The sequence below is a fragment of the Alternaria conjuncta genome (genome assembly GCF_024043145.1).
Source record: "Alternaria conjuncta strain BMP 0040 chromosome Unknown scaffold_2, whole genome shotgun sequence".
NCBI classification, from domain to species: Eukaryota; Fungi; Ascomycota; class Dothideomycetes; order Pleosporales; family Pleosporaceae; genus Alternaria; species Alternaria conjuncta.
In genome coordinates this window covers 1,269,161-1,290,509 of record NW_026250091.1, presented here as the reverse complement: position 1 = coordinate 1,290,509, position 21,349 = coordinate 1,269,161, and the positions used below count along the sequence as shown (strand labels likewise).

General features: G+C 54.3%; 8 protein-coding genes across 8 annotated transcripts; 5 read left to right on the top strand and 3 right to left on the bottom strand.

The window, feature by feature from the left end:
* Window positions 1-1,227: 1,227 nt before the first annotated feature.
* On the top strand, window positions 1,228-2,741 carry CPA1 (Multifunctional pyrimidine synthesis protein CAD; the record flags this gene model as incomplete). Its single annotated transcript, XM_051465835.1, has 2 exons — window positions 1,228-1,413; window positions 1,464-2,741. 2 exons carry the CDS (start codon window positions 1,228-1,230, stop codon window positions 2,739-2,741), a joined length of 1,464 nt encoding a protein of 487 aa, XP_051330392.1.
* Window positions 2,742-3,056: 315 nt separating this feature from the next.
* On the bottom strand, window positions 3,057-4,851 carry J4E85_001549 (uncharacterized protein; the record flags this gene model as incomplete). The annotated part of the gene is made up of 2 exons (XM_051465834.1): window positions 3,057-4,655; window positions 4,702-4,851. The coding sequence occupies 2 exons, from the start codon at window positions 4,849-4,851 to the stop codon at window positions 3,057-3,059; spliced, it is 1,749 nt and encodes a 582-aa protein (XP_051330391.1).
* Window positions 4,852-5,340: 489 nt separating this feature from the next.
* J4E85_001548 (uncharacterized protein) lies at window positions 5,341-9,461 on the top strand (the record flags this gene model as incomplete). The annotated part of the gene is made up of 3 exons (XM_051465833.1): window positions 5,341-5,786; window positions 6,127-8,747; window positions 8,794-9,461. 3 exons carry the CDS (start codon window positions 5,341-5,343, stop codon window positions 9,459-9,461), a joined length of 3,735 nt encoding a protein of 1,244 aa, XP_051330390.1.
* Window positions 9,462-11,028: 1,567 nt separating this feature from the next.
* Window positions 11,029-12,337, top strand: J4E85_001547 (uncharacterized protein; the record flags this gene model as incomplete). Its single annotated transcript, XM_051465832.1, has 2 exons — window positions 11,029-11,249; window positions 11,395-12,337. 2 exons carry the CDS (start codon window positions 11,029-11,031, stop codon window positions 12,335-12,337), a joined length of 1,164 nt encoding a protein of 387 aa, XP_051330389.1.
* Window positions 12,338-12,955: 618 nt separating this feature from the next.
* Window positions 12,956-16,135, bottom strand: J4E85_001546 (uncharacterized protein; the record flags this gene model as incomplete). Its single annotated transcript, XM_051465831.1, has 5 exons — window positions 12,956-13,278; window positions 13,331-13,816; window positions 13,940-15,281; window positions 15,335-16,013; window positions 16,062-16,135. The coding sequence occupies 5 exons, from the start codon at window positions 16,133-16,135 to the stop codon at window positions 12,956-12,958; spliced, it is 2,904 nt and encodes a 967-aa protein (XP_051330388.1).
* Window positions 16,136-16,485: 350 nt separating this feature from the next.
* On the top strand, window positions 16,486-16,988 carry J4E85_001545 (uncharacterized protein; the record flags this gene model as incomplete). Its single annotated transcript, XM_051465830.1, has 2 exons — window positions 16,486-16,814; window positions 16,868-16,988. The coding sequence occupies 2 exons, from the start codon at window positions 16,486-16,488 to the stop codon at window positions 16,986-16,988; spliced, it is 450 nt and encodes a 149-aa protein (XP_051330387.1).
* Window positions 16,989-17,955: 967 nt separating this feature from the next.
* On the bottom strand, window positions 17,956-19,075 carry J4E85_001544 (uncharacterized protein; the record flags this gene model as incomplete). Its single annotated transcript, XM_051465829.1, is given in 3 exon segments — window positions 17,956-18,025; window positions 18,069-19,037; window positions 19,053-19,075. 3 exon segments carry the CDS (start codon window positions 19,073-19,075, stop codon window positions 17,956-17,958), a joined length of 1,062 nt encoding a protein of 353 aa, XP_051330386.1.
* Window positions 19,076-20,495: 1,420 nt separating this feature from the next.
* Window positions 20,496-20,951, top strand: J4E85_001543 (uncharacterized protein; the record flags this gene model as incomplete). The annotated part of the gene is made up of 1 exon (XM_051465828.1): window positions 20,496-20,951. One exon carries the CDS (start codon window positions 20,496-20,498, stop codon window positions 20,949-20,951), a length of 456 nt encoding a protein of 151 aa, XP_051330385.1.
* Between the last annotated feature and the right edge of the window lie 398 nt (window positions 20,952-21,349).

Below are 21,349 nucleotides of genomic sequence, written 5' to 3'. Positions count from 1 at the left end.
AATAGTCGAATAGAAATACGAAGATTGCTCGTGAAGAAAAAAGTTTTGATCACCGTTGTTGCCATAAACTTCCCCCGTTGGGTTCAGCACATGGAACTCTCAGGGAATCCAAGTTGTGAGTTCTTTAGGGGCTGACATGCGGATTCAGCGGATGTGCGGAGACACATTCGGCAAATTATGAAGCTTTCGATCGTCATGATGCCGATATCGGGACAAAGCAAAACTGTGACAGTCACTCCTCATTTGCATGCGGAGACCATAAAATCCTCTCCGGAGAACACTTTCAGGCTGCGATCGACAAGATAAGACGCCACATTAGGTGAAAAATGCTCGTCATACCCTACGCCACGTGGTAGTCAAGCTCGAAGGCGCAATAGCTAGACGGCTACAAACACATCTCATACAACGATTTTGAAGCCAATGTGTTACTTTGCCTAATACATAGATTGATGTGAGTATTCTTATAGCCTTAATTCTGGACGGTAAGACACAATCTTTACCAGAATCTCGCGACAGTATTAGAGGATAGCGTACGCTACGCGGTAGCCAGGTAAGGCTCAAAGAGAACTGATAGCGGGCCGGCATTCATCGTCCAGTTTCCCCGGACGTTTGTCATAGTATATGGATCCTGTGTTGAAGAAACTTTGCGACCTATCGTTATCGTGGCCGAAAGTATATTGTAAAGGTTGTCATTGGCGCAGGTGCGTGTCATTGCGCCTTAGCGCGATTCTGGTGCTGGGGCAGAAAAGCCCCTCCGATTACTCTCCATCCTCACCTCACGCAAACTCAACACCTTCAAAGCTAGCACGTCAAGCTTCGCCTCAGATAGGCAGCCCCTTTGGACCTCGACTGGCTCTACTACCGCGCTTATGAAAGCTGCCCCGACAGTCTTCACTTCCCAGGTATGTCACTACTGCGATGGTTGATGAGCCCTTATCGGGACCTGCATCGCACACCGTCAATTCACCGCCGGCCTTTCTGCCTCTTGGTGGCTTGACGATCGATGCATTCGTCTCTTGATTTTTTTCTTCGATTCTTCTATCATGACTGTGGCTAATTGAACACCTTAGGATTACCTGTCAGGTACGATGTCGCCCGTAGCTAGACGCGTCGTGAGCGTCAGACTGACTCTATCCGCAGACCACCTGTGGAAGGCCTCAGTAAACTGAACGCCTACCCAAGCTGCCACCAAACGAATCACTACATCTCCTCACATCTCCGCTCATCATGTTGTCGCAAATGATCAAGCCTTCCACCATGCGGTCCGCAGGGTTCCTGGGACGAATGACGCAGAACCGCGCCCAGGCACGCTGCCTCGCTACTGTGGAAGGAAACACACAACGTGCCATTCCTACTCCCAGCATGCGCAGGGCTACAGCTGTCTCCAACGAGCCCGCTACCTTCACCATCAAGGTGCGTTGAGTCATACTGCAGATCTTGGTACATCGCTAACAGCTGACTAGAACGGCCCCATCTTCGAAGGCAAGTCCTTCGGAGCCAAGACGAACATTTCCGGTGAAGCCGTCTTCACAACCTCGCTCGTCGGTTACCCCGAGTCCATGACCGACCCCTCCTACCGTGGCCAGATCCTCGTCTTCACACAACCGCTGATCGGCAACTACGGCGTCCCCTCCAACGCCCGCGACGAGCACGGCTTGCTCCGATACTTCGAATCACCACACATTCAAGCCTCTGGCATTGTGGTCCAGGACTATGCTCTGAAGCACAGCCACTGGACTGCTGTTGAGTCACTCGCACAATGGTGTGCTCGAGAGGGTGTCCCCGCCATCTCCGGCGTTGACACCCGTGAGGTTGTAACATACCTTCGTGAGCAGGGTTCTTCTCTTGCTCGCATCTCGATCGGTGAGGAGTACGATGCTGATGAAGATGAGGCATACATCGACCCCGAGGCTATCAACCTCGTGCGTCGTGTTTCGACCAAGGCTCCCTTCCACGTCAGCTCTTCTCTGGGCGACATGCACGTAGCTCTGATCGACTGCGGTGTCAAGGAGAACATCCTCCGCAGTCTCGTCTCTCGCGGTGCCAGCGTCACCTGCTTCCCCTTCGATTACCCCATCCACAAGGTCGCCCACCACTTCGACGGTGTCTTCATCTCCAACGGCCCTGGTGACCCAACTCACTGCACCACCACCGTCCACAACCTGCGCAAGCTGTTCGAGACCTCCCAGATCCCCGTCATGGGCATCTGCATGGGTCACCAGCTCATCGCCCTTGCTGCCGGTGCAAAGACCATCAAGCTCAAGTACGGCAACCGCGCTCACAACATCCCGGCTCTCGACCTCACCACCGGCAAGTGCCACATCACCTCGCAGAACCACGGATATGCGGTCGACCCAACCACTCTGTCCAGCGAATGGAGGGAGTACTTCACCAACCTCAACGACCAGTCCAACGAGGGTCTGATCCACAACTCTCGTCCCATCTTCAGTGCCCAGTTCCATCCCGAAGCCAAGGGCGGTCCTCTTGACTCTGCGTACCTCTTTGACAAGTACATGGAGAACGTGCAGCAGTACAAGAACAACCAGTTCTCTGACAAGAGCAACAAGCCCAGCGCTCTTCTGGTAGACTTGCTCAGCAAGGAGCGCGTTGGTTGCCATCCCGATGCGCCAGACTTCGAGGGTCACGCAGCGGGTATGGAAAACCAGGACATTACGGTGGGCGGGCCCGTCGCTCCTTCCTACCAGCCTATCACGCAGAAGCCCGTTGCTTCCGCTGCTTAGACTGGTTCGGTTCCATGTCTGATGGCAATGTGTTGGTTGCGTTTTAGGGATCTTGGGGGCATGGCTATAGCGGCGTTATGGGAACAGGGGGATAAATTGACAAGGAAGATATGTCGGGTCGAAAGGCGAATCTTGACCAGGTCTTGGGTATTTCTATAGTAATGCAATTTTCATGGAAATGTGTACTGTGCGAACGCGATTGGTATATGGAAAGTGATGTTTGTGTATGTGTCTGTATTCTATTTCGGCTAGCTGTACTAGCTTGGGGTATCTTGATATGTACTTTCTCATCTTGACCTCCCCGGGAGTGCGAGTTCAAGCCTTTCCAAACCCAGGCTCATCCTCCAACTCCTCTACCCCTTCTCCCTCCCCTTGTGTCTCAGTAGCCACACTTTCTTTCATCGACTCCTCCACCTTGCCATCCGGAACCTTCCTCTCCCGTCTTTCCTGCTCCTTCTTCCTCGCGCCCGCCTTTAGTTTCTCCCATTGTTCTCTATATCTGCTTAACACCTGCTTGTCCCTTTCGCTTTGCTTGGCCAGCTTCTCATTGGCACTCAACAAATCGTTGTACTTTGCGTCTTGCGAGGCAACCCTAGCTTCGAGTTCGGCGATGCGTTTCGCGGCGTCGGCGTCGGGGGCGGATGTCGGAGGCTGGCCGGGGGAAGTAGGTTGTTGTTGGGGGTGGCCTGGTATGGGAGGGGAAGGGAGAGCCGGAAGGGTGTTGATGCCTTGAGAAGCGGGGGCGTGAGCGAGAGCATTGGGATCGCTGGAGCCACGTCCGGGTCCTCGAGCACGGAAGGACTGTGCGAGGGCGTTGAAGGAGTTCTGGGAGTTGAGCTCCCACATCTGGATGCGCTTGGCTTGTTTGTCGATGACTGATTTCAGCGTGTCGTTTTCCAGGGCTAGCTCCTCCATGGTCTTGAGGCCTGAGCCTCGGCCGGCTGGAATGGAGCGCTGGGGCGTTACGGATGTGCTGGAGTTGCCGCGGGAAGGGGGACGACGTGCTTTGGTGGGCGAAGGCGGGCCTACGTTCTCTCTCGCGTCGACAAACTCTTCGTGTGAACTCCCTCGCAGCGAGCCTGATCCTTCATCGATGGCATTTAGCTGTGTGTTTAGTGCATTCGGCGCATTCGGATCGCGAAGGATGCTGGCGTATGTGACTGCTCCGCTCGATGTTGGCACCAGGTAGAAGCTTTCGTTGGGCCCGGGTGCGCCATCCTCTCTCAGGGCGCGAAGTGCCGGCTTGCTGATCAAGGCAGCGAGATCTGGTACGGAGGATTTGACGGTTCTGGACGCTTCTGGAGAGTGCGTTCGGGACTTGGTCTTGGAGGATTTCTCTTCCCTAGGTGTCTCCGACACAGGCGTTGGAGCGGAGGGGTTGAGGGGAAGGGAAGTGAAGGCTAGAGGAGCGCTGATGGCGGATATGACACCCCCAAAAGCCGAGTAGAAGCGACTGAAATTGTCCTCTGCGGGCGGGCATGCAGGTTGTGGAGAGGCGCCTTTCAGCTGCTTCGCTGAGTCTCTGGTGGCATTCGACTCTGCTTTGCGCGACTGCTGCGCCAGTAGATCGCGCACAGGCGTGGAAGGCTGCTCGGTCCGGCCGGCTGTGGCGCTGGGTATGTTTGCTGACGCGCCACTGGTGGTTCTCTTCGCGCTGGGGATGCCGCGCTTCTCGGCGAGGTTGGTGGCTATCGAGGACTGGGGCAGTCTGCGGCGGGATGTCGGGGGTGTCGGAGAAGATGTGTTGGCTGGAGAGGCTCGCGACGACGACGTGTTTGGCGAGGTAGAGGCGGCGGACAAGTCAGAGGGCTGTTTGGCGGCGTCTGTCTTCTTCTTGTCCTTGCGCGGTGCTTCTTTGATCAGACCGGCAAGCTTGCGATGGTGGTCTTCGAGGAGACTGAGGATGCGGAGGGCCTGCAACGCTTTAGACGGGTGGGCTAGCTTGCTTCAGACTACGTACCTCAGCATCGTGGGTATCTTGGGTGGCCTTGTGGAAGGCGGTCGCGGCGAGATCATGCTCCTGCCCCGCGGTTGCGACGCTGTTGGTGCTGGTGGCGGTCGCGGCGGTGCGGGCGTGGTCGTGGGCGTGGATGAGATGTGCAGACTCCATGGTGGTGGCAGAGGCAGGGGGTGGACATGTTCATGGAGTCGCTGTGCATAAAGGCAGCATGACATGTGCGTGAAGGGTCGCGGTCACGTCGACAGGGATACGAAGGCGGCCCCCCATGTCACTGCGGAGTAGATCACCGGGCTAAAGACCCGCAGCTACTGGAGACGTTGGAACCAGAACACGAGCAGCTCGCCCGCCTGGTTTCAGCTCGCATGCCTGGCCAGCTTGCTTCTTCTCCCCTCCAAACACGCCCTGCAAGCTGCTGCCCACCATGATTGCCATTGCAGCTGCTACCCTGCCGTAGCCTGTCCAGTGCCGTCCAAAGCGCATCGCGAACCATAGCCGCTCCCTACGTAATCGACCCCCAACCGTCCTAGCAAACACGGCCCTCGCCAGCGTCGCAACATCGATATGCGCGTCTGAGACAATAACGAGACGCTCTACTCCCTCATAGTGCGCTGCGCTCTATAGCACACCCTCCAACGCACAATGGCCTCCGAGCGGCGCAGGAGCATTGGCTCCATGTTCGGCCAGAAGGACAAGGACAACTCGCTGGCTGCGCCCCGCGCGCACTCAAAGGGCCCGGACTCGTCGACCGTCTCCATTGCGAGCAGCGACGGCAACGACGACCTGCTGCGCAAGTCGAGCGACGGCGCCATGGACCGCTTCAGGAGCCGCCAGAACTCCGACGACGCCCGCAGCGACGCGTCGTCGTCCCGCCGCCGGCGCATGTCGACGCTCTTCAAGGGCCGCTCCAAGGGCAGAGGCTCCGTCAGCCAGGACGACGTGTCGCAAGTCGACGCCAATGACGACGTCCCGCCCGTTCCTACAATTAGACGGCCGAGCATGGGCCAGCCATACCAGAGCGACGACTCGCTGGGCCTGGCCAAGAGCGTCGCTAGCAGCCTGCTCACCGAAGACTCCGACCCGGAAGCGTAAGTCGCAGCCCTTCCTTTTGCTCTCCACTCTCCTCCCTGTCTCAGGTGCACTATTATTTCTATTATTTGCATTTGCTGCGCGTCCATTCAAGTTCGGCGTGCAAGGTTTGCCTCGTGGCATTGGCGCCGCTCGCATGGACTCCACCGCGAACAGGCATACGTTCTGGCCTCAGCTTCCCCACTAGCACATCACACCTCCCACATCATCGCCTCGTATCTCGTACACTCCTTGGCTGTCGCTGTTCCATTTGTCGCTTCTCTTCATTACGCCCCTCTTTCGTATTTCTTTGCCGCATACGTACCCACTCGGCCTGCACTTCCGACTAACCCGCTGCAGCCCACCACCACTCAAACGTCCTGGCATTTCACCACACCAGTCGCATGCTGGCCTCTTGACGCTGTCATCGCCCCTGATCGCTTCCGAAACGATTGACTCGACCACGTCTACCAATGTCACTCTCGTAGACTCACAAGCCTCTACCCAAGAGCCCGCTGCCCGGAACGCCAACTCCACCAACGTCGCTGCGAACAAGCGGGGCGTGTCTCCTGTCGGCAAGCTCAAGGAAGCTTTCACACCCAACAAAAGGTCTACGTCCCCGAATCCTAAGCCAGGTGCTAGCCCTGACGTCGCACGACCGAGCACGAGCGGAGGTGGACTAGGAGCCTTGTTTGGAGGAAAGAAGCGCGAGACGAGGGTGTTGGATGATCCGATCCAAGCCTCACCACCACAGATACACACAGGGCAGGAAACAAAATCTACGCCTTCACTGAGATCTGTCGCCCCGAAGCGCATCGTTACCTCGCTCCCCGCGACGCCCCCCAATCTATCTGATGCACCCACCACCTTCATAACACCACCCACCCCAACCGATCCGAAGCCTTCTTCCCCGACCGAATCCACCAGCTCCAAGAACACTGTGAAGCACGACAAGACCAACTCGAATCCCAACGTAGTCGTCTCCCCTTCGGGGAACATGATATCGCACCGACGCGCGCGATCAGCCACAAATCCTCCGAGCAAGCTATCACATTCGTCAATACCACCTCTGACTCCTCACCTCGAGGAAGCAAAGACCCCTGGAGGGACTGCCGTACTTCCATCGTCTCCTGGCGGGCCTGGTGGATTCTTCGCTTCCATCTTCTCTGCCGCGCAGAACGCTGCCAACAACTTGGGGGACACCATTGCAAACAACACAAACATCAAGAACAAGCCCAACCAGCAACAGCAAAAGGAAGACGACGATACTCCCGACGGTGGTGAAGAGGTTATCGGTCCCGACAACGCAGATACCAACGCGAGTGAAGGCGCCGAGAAGCGAAGACCTGCCATTGAAACACTGGGATCTGGCAACTTGAGCTTAGCCCAACTTGGAATCGCCGAGAGCAACGACGTCAGCCCAATGTCTTCTGCAACCAGCGTCACCATGAAGGCTGACGAAGCATCGGCCCAGGTCGAAGACCGAGCTGCTGCTCAGGCCGTCTCAGCCGCATACGCAGGAGAGAAGCCTCCATCAATAGCTAGTGAACGCCCAAGATCGTTGACCGCTGTCTCTGGTCAGTCAGGGACGGGCGCGCAGTCTCCCCCACGGCAACCTGAGATAACCGACTCGCCAGCGTCGATTCAGCGTCAAGGCAGTATACGCAGTCGTATAAGCGGTGGCAGACGGAGACGGCATAGGGGCAGCTCCGCTACTACCGGTAATACTCTGGGTGGTGTCATCAGTGCAAGTACAAGTACATTGGCGCCGAGCGCAGCACTGAACAGTCACCGTCTGAACGGAACTGGGTTCGCAGTTGCACCTCCTAGGCGAAACAAGGATTTCCACGCACTTTTCAAAAGCGTGCCCGAGGACGACTATCTGATCGAGGACTATAGTGCAGCCCTCCAGAAAGAGATCTTGCTCCATGGACGTTTGTATGTTTCCGAAGGGCATCTCTGCTTTTCCAGTAACATCCTTGGATGGGTCACAAACTTGGTCATCAGCTTTGATGAAGTCGTGTCCGTCGAGAAAAAGTCCACAGCTGTCCTCTTTCCAAACGCCATCGTCATACAGACACTTCACGCTCGCAACGTGTTTGCGTCATTCCTGTCACGAGATTCTACCTACGACTTAATCATCGGCATCTGGAAAATCTCGCACCCTAATCTCAAATCATCCCTCAACGGTGTAACGCTAGACGGTTCCGGTGGCACTGGTGACAAGACTGAGAAAGCAGAATCCATCGGCAGCGAAGACGGCTCTATCCAGGACTCAGATGATGAGGTGTACGACGAAGACGCGGACGACGATGAAGGCACTGGCAGTTTCACCGAACCTGGCGAAGGTAGCATCGCTGGTAGCGAAGTTGGCTCTGTGGCAGGTGAGACCACCCGAAAAGTGAGCGGCGCGGTATCACAAGCCTTTGGCGGAGGTGGTGAGACGGCTGAGGCTGCGAAAGTAGCCACAAATGGCACTGCCGCTGCTGGACAAGACTTCCCTGGCTCAACAGCTCATGGACCCACTGAGTGTGGTGACAGCGACCAGCATTACGACAAACTACTTATCGATACGACAATTCCTGCGCCCCTCGGCAAGGTCTATAGCTTGATGTTCGGTCCAGCTTCTGGTGTCTTTATGCGCAAATGGCTCGTGGAGGACCAAAAGTCCTTGGACTTGCAAATGGAAGATGACAAGAAGGGCCTGGGCGAAGACATGAAGACATTTAACTATTCTTATATCAAGCCGCTCAACGCACCCGTTGGGCCGCGGCAGACAAAGTGTAATATCGCCATGAATCTGGAGCAGTACGATTTGGACAAGGCCGTAAGCGTGCTTTGCAGCACAGCGACTCCGGATGTACCCAACGGCAGCATATTCCTCACGAAGACAAGGTATTGTCTGATGTGGGGCCCAGGAAACAGCACGCGGCTCATCATGACGTTCACGGTGGAGTGGAGTGGAAAGAGTTGGTTGAAGGGTAAGTAGTATCTGCTTTGACGCAGAAAACATACTGACATTTCCAGGTCCTATCGAGAAAGGCGCGAATGACGGTCAAATGTCGTACGCCACCTCCCTTACAGCCGCTCTCCGCACTGCCGTGAGCGCGGCGAAAGTCGGTCCGGCTCGCGTACCCGGAAAGGGCGGAAAGGGCAAGAGGCGGTCCAAGGGCAATCTTCTGGATGAAGCGCCCATGCCTGCCACCGCTCCCGTCCCCACTAGTCAGGCAAAGCAGAGCAATTGGGGGCTACTGGAGCCTTTGCGCAGTCTCCTTGGGCCGTTTGCTGATATCCTGGAATCTATTTTCACTCCGCAAGTCATCATCGTCATCCTCGGAGCACTTCTGATGTACACCTGGCTGTTCCGAGGCACATCAACGGCGACTGGTCCAAACCAATGGTCGACGGCTCAACGCCAGGTTGCGTACGAGGAGATTTGGCGTCACGAAGAGTCAGATCTCTGGAACTGGCTCGAAGAAAGAGTTGCTTTGGACAGAGTGCATAGCTCCGTCCGGGGGGCACACATTCAACCAGAGGACGGCACGCAGAAGCCACTAGCACCGCATGACATGCAGGCGCGGGAGATGGACGAAGCGATTCGTGTGACCGAGGAACGATTGAAGGCGTTGAAAGACGCCGTGACTCGGGAACGCTCAAAGTCGCGTACAAAAAGTGCAAAAGAACGACAAACGTAGGCACAGAAACGCCGGACAATATAAGCGCCCTCGGAGAGGGTCGTACGAGAGAAAGCACTCCACGGCTTGCAGCACGCCCATGAGTCGCGAAGCTCAAACTGTAAACATACGCAAGACTTGCATGGCGATGGCGTCAACTTTTTCCCTTTGTGATTAGCTTGGCGTTTGGTGCGTTGGGGCCCGGGTGGGCTTGTATGGCGTACATCTGTCATACCATGGTGTTCAGCCGCATCGTTTCGTTTGTGTTTCGCACTGTCGTATCAAGGTCAGGAGTGGATTTGTAACCTCCGTTCGTCTTTGCACAAGGATTTCTTTACATTCATCCTGTCAGTGTTTCCTACTGGCAAACTGTTGTTATAAAACCCGTTTCTCAATCAGATAAACATTGGCTCGAAGACTTCCAGAACCAAATGGTCCCGCGGCATTCGCCACCCATGCTATATCCAAAAGGGTCCATTGACGCGACGAACAGTCGTTAGACTGGCGATCTACGCGTGCCTTGAACCGTTGTTAAAGTTTGGTGACCTGCAGCGGTGATCGCCGGTACTTGCATTAGCGCGGTCTAGGCGATGCGCTGCACGATCTATTCGATCATGGATCACCCAGATCTTCATGGATTTCTTCATCTCTCCAGTCCTCGGGTGCCGAGAACTGCGAACACGAGAGCAGTTAAAGTTCGTCCACGTCGGTGACGACTTACAATGTTGCTGTTTAACTTTGACAGCTCCCTCCCTGAACGGTAAGCAGGCCGAGAAGACGCACGTCCCTAGATACCACGTGTGCTGGTGCGATACTTGGAAGCTGCGTCTAGCGCTACTTCGTACATCCCGTTCTTGGATATCCATCGTTCACGTCTCCACGATTCAGTTCCCCACAGAAGACGCAGCCACCGTGCGACCCTCTCATCTCCCAGGTTGGGGAGTCAACAGTTCCAATACCGGTGCCGCCGGTTGCAGATTCGCGCCACGCGATCCGGCCGAGCGTCGCTTCTCCGAACAGTCCGCAAACTCTGGATAAACTCAATGGTACGGGAAGACGTGACTATCGGATACCAGTTTCCTAAACAAGTTGGTTTGAGGGTCCTATTGAGTTAGGCCATGCTCCGGATCCGCACCGTTAACGGACGGCCGCGGTCCCCCCAGGATGCAGCGACCTACTGTTTGGTACCTGACTCTGCCTTAGTTTGCTCCGCCGCCGCCACTGCTACTGTTGACGGTTTTGCGATGGGATAGCTAAACTTTGTATGCAGAAATGGCGTGCCATGGCAAGATCGATGGAGGGTCTGGCTGACGTGGAGTATAGCAAGGGTTCACCGCGGTTGAGCTAATAGAGTTTCCGTAACAGGCGTGGGATGTCTGAGAAACGTTCTTCAACTACGTCTATTTACCTTTTCTTCGGACCCTTCATCCTGATACTCGAGATCTCTTCGTTTTCCAGCATATGGCGTGGCCACACTGTATGCGAAACATCCGGAATATCCGGTGCTGACATCTAATTTCGGACTACGATCTCACTTTGTTTTCTCTATCACGCTCTAGTCGCGGGTTTCTTCCTCCATACGTCCAACATGGCATACAGCCCTAATGGAAAAGGATCGAGTGGTCTCCTTCCTCCCGTCTCAGTCTTTGCAGCCTGGCCGCTTCCGAATTACGAAGATCCCGTCACGCGTTCCAAAGCCGTTCTCATCACATCATGTACTCTGGGGTCGATTATGCTTGCTGTAGTTGGAGCAAGAATATGGGCAAGAGCTGTCATACAAAGGAACTCGGGTGTCGATGACTGGATCATGTTGGCTGCAATGGTATGAGCCTCCCACAATGACTGAAACTGTGTGTGCGAAGACTAATACATTGATCACAGATCCCAACAATTGGACTGACAGTCACCGCATGTCTTGGTACGTTGCCACTCACACGAAACCTTACCATACCAGTCTTCTAATGATCACATTAGCGACCGAACGCTACAATTTCAATCGACACATCTGGGACGTCCATCCCGACAAGTACGTCCCAGAGCGCCAAGTAACCTTCGCCCTCTACGCTTTGTACATCGTGGCAGGAGGGATGATCAAGATATCCATCCTTCTCTTCTACCGCCGTCTCGACTCACGATCCATAACGAAGAGTTTCCGCATCGCAACATGGCTCAACATCGTTGCCATCGCCATCTTCTCGATCGCATTCGTCATCGTCCTCTTCACAGCGTGCACACCGTTTACCGCATTCTGGTACCAATTCGACATCACCAAGCAGCTTACAGGATACGCATACCATTGCTGGATTGATGAAGCGGCAGACCTTCTATCAGCGAGTATAATAAGCGCTGTACAAGATGCCATCGCCGCGTTCCTTCCCACAATTCTATACTGGAACCTACACATCCCGCGTCGCCAAAAGATTGCCCTGGGCGCCATCTTCGCTCTCGGTTACCTCGTCTGCATCGTCGCAGGCGTACGCTCCTACTTCGTGTGGCGCACCTTCAACAGCCCCCTTTACGATTCGACCTGGGAGTCCTGGCCCGCATGGCTGCTCTGCGTGCTGGAAATCCAACTTGGCGCCATCTGCGCGAGTGCGCCCGCCCTCAAAGTCTTCCTATCGCATTACTTCAAGGTGGCAACGAGTATGTACAGCGGGTCGAGTCAAGGCACGACGCATGCCAGCATTCAGAAGGGCGGCGGTGGTACCTGGTGGAAGTCGGCCAGTTCAGGGACGTCGGGGTCAAGAGGGACCATGGCTTCGAGGGTGGATAGAGATGGGTATATTCGGGAACCGGGAAATGCGCATATGGTCGATGAAGAGGGGGGCATTGTGCTACAAGATACGAAGAGGTCTGATGGACGGACGGAGAGCATCGAGACTTTCATCTACTTCTGAGAGGGATTACAACAAGGAGTGGCGAGAAGACGGCCAACTCAATGCGCCACAAAGTTATCATTGTACGAACCCATGACGACAGGACTGGCATGGGAATACTACCATGCTATTAAGATCGGGAGCATGATATCAGCGCCTGCCCTGACGATTTGGAGCTGCGCAATAGCCTCTGACGGGGTTTGTTGCCTGCCGTGCAACTGACGCAATTCAGTGTCGACAAGCGTGCCTCCACCAACACGCGTCGTTCTTCGCGGACGGAAAGCAAAGGGGAAAGGGAAAGGGAAGGGAATCCACAAGAACAGGATGGTAGGAACCGAAGTGCCGGACAAGTACAACAAACGGACGCGTGATCGAAAAGACGGTCACTGAGCGAAAAACAAGAGTACCTGTATCGGCATGAGAATAACACCAGATCAGACTAAGATATTACAAATGACTTTGTAACATAAACGTAATAGACAGAAGAGTTACGACTATTCTACAAGTACTGTATCCAAGTTCATTATACGAAACACACCATCTTCTGTACCACCAATTCTGACCTCGAAGCCCCAAAAACGGACTTTCTACAACACTCACCCTCACCCCACCCCTCACCAACAACACATGTACACCTCCTCAGCGTCTCTCCATCCCTACTTCCATCCTCTTACCCCTCTTCTCCAAAACCCTACCATCCTTCCTCTTCCTCGCCAACTTCGCCTCCCTCCGCTCAAGCAATCTCTTCTTCTCTTCTACCTCCCTCTCCCTCCTCTCAACAGCACTCTCTCTACATTCCACCACACTTTCGCGCCGCGCCAACGCACTCTGTCGCTCTTCCACCTCCATCTCGCGGTTCATAACGGCGATCTCGCGGTCACGAATATCTGGTATAGCAAGGGCGGAGGAATCGAGGATCTTGTTATAATTGGACAGGTTTCTACCCGCGAGGGGCTTGGATGCTGTGCGTAAGTTAGCAGGTCGTTGTAAGGAGAACGGTGAAGGAAAACGCACAGTCGAGTGGAGTAACAGGCGCACCAGCCATGAAACCAGTGTCGTAGTGTGCATACGCGCAATCGATGTCTCGTTTGTTGCATCGTCCGTTTTGGTGCCAGAAGAAACAGGTGAGGGGGTGGGGGAAGTTCTTGGGTAATGATTTGTCGAGCTCGGTGGGTGTGTCGTTGGGTGAGGGGTGTTGACTTGAGTGTCTGCGTGTATAGTGGGCGCTTGAAGGTGGTGGAGCGCTTTGGAAGGGTGAGTTGATAAGAGTTGAAGAAGAGCGTGGGGTGTCGGACCTGCGTTGGTATGCGTTGTCGCGATCAGGTATGTAGCGGTCGAGCATGCGTCCCTGCATATCGCTTGGTTGGAGAGTCGAAATGCTGTTTGTTTTTGACTTGGAAGAGGGTGAGATGGGTTCAATTTGGGGTGCGGTATCAGCCGTTTGTTTGTTGCCGTGCAGAAGAGCACTGACCCTGACGGGCGTTTGCATACCATTCTGACCTGTAAAATTGTCGAAGTTACTGCATTGATGTGTTATTCGTACATTTGATGGATATTTCCAGGATCTGTTGAAGGCCTAATGTGCATCATTGTGATTTGGGGTATCATATTCCTACAGCTTACTCTCCCGCACGTGTCGCTCTTCAACAGGTAGCGCACCACTCATCATGTCCAACTGTTCCTCTCTTCCGTAGAGTACCCGCTCTCGACCTCCCCTTGTTGTCCACCAATTCACAGCAACACCACTACGCTCTGCGTCCATCTCGCCGCTGACTAACACTTCCCAGTATCGCGCTTTGACGTTCTCCCGCATTTCATCATCATGGATTTGATTGAGTAGCTCGGCACATAGAGGCAGCCACTCCTCCAGCAGGTATATAGGAAGGAAAGGAAGGGCATCTATGAGTGTCAGAGCGAGCACTGCCTGTTCCGAGAGGGCGGGGGGTGGTGCGTCTGAGCCTTGTAGAGCCAAAGCAACCGAATCGGGTGGTAGTGGCTGCGAAGGAGCGTTGAGAGCGCGATGATATACAAGCTCTAGGAGCGTGGCTGGGAGATCGGGATGGGTCGCCGATAAGGTGGAAGGAGGAGCTGTGACACGCATCAAGGTCTTGAAAGCTAGACGGAACTGGCGCGGGGACAGGTTGTGAGGGAAAACACTGAACAGAGCGTCGATGTAGAACGGCAGGTGTTTTGCTGTGATCTCGGCAGATTGTGGAGCAGATAGCACAGCAAGCATGACACTATGGGCGGCTTCGAACACTGGCAACATATGGCGATTCTCGCCAGCCGCAAGGTAAGGTACCGCCGACGCGACAAGTAAGTCCTCGTTTGTGGCTGGCGACAAGATTAGAGTGAAGTGTTCTGCTGTATTCAGAAAGTAGAGGTCCAGTATGCGGTCAAGTGGGTGGCTTGGTATCTGGCCAAGGTGTTGAGGCGCAATAGTTTTGAGGAGCTTATCGGCGTGGTTGGGGTAGGCAGAGAGAATGTCTATCGCCGTGAGATAGACAAATGTGTGCTGGGAAAAGGAGGCTGGGCCGAGTCGGGAGGTGATGAAGTATAGGTGCCGCAGGGTTTGTAGGGCTTGTGATGCTAGCATGGGAGCGATGGCGTCTGCAGCGAGCGCTCTGTCGGCTAGTGTTCGTGTGAATACGCCTCGCAGAATGATAGTAGTAGCAAAGAGAGCCGCCTTGAGTAGGTTCCACAACTGCGGAGTTGTCTTGTGAAGCGCGTCGTCTTCCAGGTTTGCTGCCTCCTCGGACGGCTCGATATCTGAAAACTTGGTCTGTCGCCATTGTGTAGTAAGAGCGCGAGAAAAGCTTGCGAGGTCGTCCATCATGGTTTGGATGATCCATGGGTTCTTGACGTTCTCGACGGCATGCGCGATTAGCCGTGATAGAGGACCCATAGATGATACCAAGGGCCTGTTCATGATACTTTCGACTTGTCTGTAAGAGCTAGAATGTGGCTATGCATAGTCAGTATACGTACACGCATGTATCAGGTTCCGAAAAGACCTACACTCCAGTCCAGCTTCCCCGATTGCATCGTTCGTACGTCGAGATCAAGGCTCCCGAGGAAGTAGGCCGACTGGAAGCCTTCATTCGAGTAGTATGCCGTTCCAATGAGAACTGGGAGCAGCAGGTCGTAATCAAGCTGTGTCCTTTCCACATCTCCGATGCATCCGAAGGCATGATTGAGCGTCAGTGTTATTGTCTGGCCTCCCAGTCCGTCTGCCTCGGAACGCTCCCTGACTTCCACCAAGGCGAGGTTTGTCGCGCGCACCAATGCAGCCTCAACTCTCTTTCGCATAGCTGATGCCCAGTACAGGTCCATGCCTTGCTCTTCGAGGCTCCCGATACCGATCAGCAGACCGGCGAGGACGACCAAGTGCTTCCATCGGCGGCTCCGGTCGTCGGCTCCCGCGACTATGGCGCGTATCCATTCGTCTAGCGAAAGGCCTCCTCCTATTGGCGTTTGTCCAGGCGCAAGCTTAGCTGCTTTGTTGTGCCGAACGTCGTTGTGGTGGTTGATGATGGTGGTGACGGCCGAGTGAAAGACAGAAAGCATGCGCAGAGGCGTCCGAACGCCATCGGGACGGTCCCATAGCGCGGGCGCGGTAAGGAGGTGCGAAGTAAGGAGGCTGAGATTGTGGGGGTTGCCGAGCGTGGTGAGGAGTGAAGACGCGGTTCCCAGTAGCCTGTAGTCATTAGCATGCGCATCGCGAATAGGGAGTCGAGAAGCGTACCGCGGCGTGTCTTGCTGGTCTGTGTATGTCTGGAGCGAGCGCAGCAGCGTGGATAAGAGGCGATCGACGACCATGATGACCTCGAGAAGCCCGCGACAGGCTACCAGAAGATGCGCATGGAGGTGTTGGAGATGCAATGGCTGGTGTTGATCATCGCTCGCGTCTGCCGAGGTTGCGCTAAGCTCGGGCTTTAGCCGTTGACATTCACTCGGAGATCGACGTCACAAGCATCAACTTCAACACATCGGCTTCTGATATCGTATGATTCCGCGGTCCTAGTCCTACGCGCAGCAGTACACGAAGCGCCCCATAGCCATGCCGCATAGATGAGGTAAGCCCAACTAGCCTTGTGCTCACCACAGTCTTCCCCCTGTGCATGGCCCAACATTCACGTTCGCCTCAACACGTTCCCCACATCTTGGCCATGAACGTAGTTAATCGTATATTCCCCAGCTTTATTCAACGCGTCGACTCGGCGGTTCCGCTCGGCTACACCACGCCGCCCTTCCCCTCCCTCTACTGGCCTCTTCCCGCCGGCGCGACACAGTCCTTCTACCTATACCGCCCCGATGACATCTTCCGCTTCACCGTATACTGGACACTGCTGCTGGTCGGCGGCATTCACTTCATCACTGCACTATGGGCGTGCATAGTGCAATGGCGCAATTGGAAGTTGATATGGATAGCCCTACCTGTATTCAGCATCGTGGGAGGTGTTGAAGCACTTGTTGCGGGTGCGATTGTTGGCGGACTGTGAGTGATGCCTCTGGAAAGAACCATATGGATCGCATACTGATTACCATCAGACTTGGAGGCGTATATCAGGCGGGCTACTTCGAAATGTCCACCTGGATACCCTTTGTCTGGGCCGTCATCAACACCTTGGTACTCATATTGTCTTCGTTCGCCATCTACGGTGGACTCTGAATCCTTGTCGCGGACACATGCTCCGGATTTACTAGCATCGCATCTCAACGCATCCGCGCATACCTGCGCCCCGCGCATCCACAACCGAAGCCACGCCCTTGTGTCTATCCCTGCTGCCTCTGATTGGAGGGATGGGCGTCTGCATGCGCATCTCATGGCGGACCATGTCGTGGCAGAAATACTCCGATAAAGGTCAGGCAACTGTTGTCGCCCATGAGATTGCGGACTCTTTATCGTTGAGTTCTCGAGCCTTGAGCATCTTCACCAGCTAGTGTGGCATCAATACCCTCCTCCACATCCTCACCACACCCACGAGCTGGACATTACTACGAGTACACTTCATCGAAGTGACGCGATGTGTAAACGATACAAAAGGCCGAGAAAACGATGTGTATACTCCAACTCACACGAGCAAGACTAGTCTCCACGAGTGTGGATGACAATGTTTCACAGGCTGATCGGGGACGCAACGTTGATGTACAGAGAGACCTACATACGATCGGTGCCCATCTTCCCCGCACAAAGCTCCGGGTTCTACGCATTCTATGGCACTAAGAGAGAGAACATGCCAGCTGGACCAACGATGAAGACAGGTTAGAGAGCAAAGCAGTAACCAGATAGCAGACTCGTGGATGGGTATCATTACACTAGATTGTCACCGGTTCTAGCAGACCGGAGTTGGCTTGTTGTCTAGATCATACCTATATCCAATTCTATATATACATCGTAGATCATTACTTTCATTACATCGTGACATCAATCCAGCCACCTCATCCAGTATGTATCTTGAACCTCTGCTTCACCTGTTTTCTGCACATGGGACACTTCGTCGGCCGCACGGGTATATGGCCATGCTTCACCGGAACAACGACTTCAGCGCACCACTGACACATGACCATGTGCCCGCAGGGCAATACAGCTACATCAGCAAGCTGCTGATAGCACACCTGGCACGCGAGTACCTTCGTCATTTCCGCGTCCGTCTTTGGATCTGGCCGATCAGGTTGGCTGTCAAGCGACACGAGCGGTAGTTCTGGCTGCGGAGGGTCGACGCGTAAAAATGCGCGCGCTTCAGCGAACCTGTGCTGGAGACGTGTACTGCGCATGCCGGGCTCAAGGAGAGCCGAGGCGCGCACATTGGATAGTATTTCGAGCGCCGACGCCACAGTTGCGGGTCTGGTTGCTGCATCCCCGCCGCCGGGCATTGCTAATATTGTCTCTAGATCCAGGTCTGGGCGGGATACGTCGTTGTTCTCAAGATTTGGGCGCCGGGGCGCATAACTCCAGACTTGGCTTTCTGGCTCTAGAGTCTCTGCAAATGACTGCGACTCTCGCATGACACCCCATAGTAGCTGTTCCTCGATTTCTCGTCGATCTTGTGGGGATAGGCCGTCCAGTGGAGGTGCGATTTCGGTCCCGTCTGCTCTTCGTTGGTCGGCCTGGCGTTGGCGGGCGTAGGCTCGTGTGTACATTTGTGTAAGCGGTGACTCGTAGTCGTCCTGCTCCAGTTCCTCCCGGGAGCCGAATACGCGTGCGAATCGCTCTCGCCGATTTTGTTGCTGCGCTTCTCGTCGTGTCATTGGCCGTGGGGGCTCTGACGGCTCTTCCTGTATTTGTGGTGTGACGGAAGTTCGTGGTTCTGCTGGTGCCATGGGCTCTGTGTGCGAAACCTCCGTCTCCTCCGTCTCTTGCAGTAGATCATCCAGCGCGTCTTCTAGACTCTGGTGTGGCTGCTCTGGTCGCTCCTCTTCAGAGCTTAACCGTCTTCTTCTAAGTCGGTTCTCTGGTCTGCTCGCATCGTTCTCCACCCCAGCCCTCAACTGATCCAATGTTCGCGGAAGGAAGCCGGGGCTGACTTCTCGGAATGGCTCCCCTATAACAGGCATGCGTTGTTCAGTCCCATCCGGCAGCTTCGCAATGCGATAGCCCTGGTGAAACTCCCACCATCGCTCCAGGAACTCGGTCTGGTCAGGTATCTCGGGTACGCGTGTCTGGGAGATTTCGAGGGGAGGGTCGGTAGCGGCAAGACGGTTGCTCCAGAACTCTAGTCTGTAGTCAGTTTACGATCTGGTAGCTCGAGATCCCATCGAGTGATATTGTACCTTTACAGAACCAACAATAGCCTTGCCACCTTGTGCCGCGGTTCACAAAGCCCACGCCGTCAATGTACACGCGATACGTCCGCGAGTGAACTCTTTCGTCGGCGCAAGCGCAGCAATTCGGGGTAGAGGTCAATCGGCAGCTTGTGGCAAGCTTGTGTGGACAGTGTGTATCCAAGCGTGGGCAGTCTGCGGTCAAAGTGCCCATGATGAGTCGGCTGAGGGCTTGATTGTATGTCAAATGCTGGTATGAGAGCTGTAACGCCCGGTGCACACGCTAAAGATCAAAGAAGACTGAGGCTTTGGACGTGGTGCGCAAACAAATGCGTGAAGTTTGGCGGGTGACGCGTCGAGATACTCCGCGTTCCGCGGTCGCACTTGCATGCGCTCTGGTGGGGCGGAACATGGGTTCGATGGGGGAGTGGACCTAGCGTCATGTCATTCCCGCGGCTTGACACTTCCAAGGTTGCAATAGACTGTGACTGACGGCATTCCCAGGCCCGAAGCTCGACTGCCGCTTGCCTACCCGTCATAGCAGCTATTGCTACGATCTGTGTCCGTTGACTGTTGGTCACAACATGCTGTACGTGGCCAATCGAGTGCTAGCGTCCAACAGTTCATGGCTCACAGCTGTGGATGGGTCGTAGCACCGAATATACAAATGCTCCCTCGCCCCGACTCATTCATAGTTGTTTCGAACACAAAAGTCTTCAAAGATCTCAACGAAACGCGTATCTAAACATCATGTCCTCAATCGAATCTCGAATAAATAACAAGCCTTCACAAGAACACCGATAGGCTCTGAACATCAAAAGATTTAATGGCAAGCCCTTCGAAGAATAGATACCCGTCTACTTGCCATGGAACCTCTCGACAGAAGAAGTCGAAAAACTCTCTTCAGTTGAAGCGACATGTCTTGAGAAAGAGGGAGAGAAGATCAAGCTTAAGCTTGCGCCGCCGACTGAGCTATGTTGGGAAGGTGCTCGAAATCACGAAAGTTCTCGTGGCGTTGAGCTTATATGAAAATCTGAAGAGAGAAGGAGAGTTTCTCTCTATGCCCAGCGACATCGATAGTGAAGTCAAAAGAGGAGTGTCGAGAGGAGTGGTACAAAAAGCAGCTGCATTATCAACACTGTAGATTGTTCGATGGATGGGTAGTTTTAGCAGATTCATCTGCTCTGAAAACTATCTCATGATTTGCAATGAGTACACCCGATGTCTAACCAGTAGCTTCTGTGAAGACCACGCGATGTGTGGGTTCTAGGCCTGACAGCAAGCAACACCGTGTAGTTTCATCACGTGTCGAAACACAAACGCTCCTGTCCAGGTGCTTATCAACACCAGTCACCACTTCAGCAAATGTAAATATTGCCAAGATCCTGGTCCACTGCCTATTCCTACGCAAAAGATGGCGCCCATTTACCTCATTGTCGTCACAAAAGCCACAACCTTCTCTCGCGCCCTCTACAACATCGTGTCCGCAACCCCCGAAACCCAGACATGCGCCTACCCCGAAAACAACGAGGAATTCTTCTACATCAACATACGCGTCACACACCCTACTACCAATCGCAGCACAATTCTTAAGATGGAGGTACTCAAAGAAGCCCACGTTCTTAGCGTCGAAGTACCCGGTCGGCAGAAGACACTGCCGCTGGCCGAGCAAGCACTTTGCAACCGAGTCGATGCAGAGTATTCGGATAGGAGGCTAAAGAGAGAATCTTTTGAGATGGTGTGGAGGTTCGAGCAGGCGGATGAGGTGGAGGAGAAGTATAAAGACGAGGCGAGGAAAGTGAGTGTGGATATTATGGCGAGGGACTTCAAGACTACTTGGTGGGATGTGTACGAGTGTGAACTTGGTTGAGAGCGGGGATGAGGATGAGCAAGAAGGGAGTAGATTTGAAGTTGTATGGTGGAGCTTGGCTGGGACATTGCGATGAGGTGTTGCGTGTGACAGGCAGATTAGAAATAATAGAGAATTGATATAGTACTTAGACCGGAAAGAGGGATGCATGGTAGAGTGGATCGGAAGGTGATTCACCCTTCTTTCTTCTGCGCATGATTCAATGTAATCGCCGGAGCTCCACAGAAAGTTCACAGTTCGACGAAGAAGCAACAGTAAAGTATGGCGATGGTGTACTACCTGGTTATGCAAAAGTGAGCGATGGAGATGTTGGCAGACTGTGGGACTGGGGGCAGGGAAAGTCAAATACATCGTCTTGACTAGGCCCTCGCTTGAAAGAGAGGGGCGTCATCGTCGCC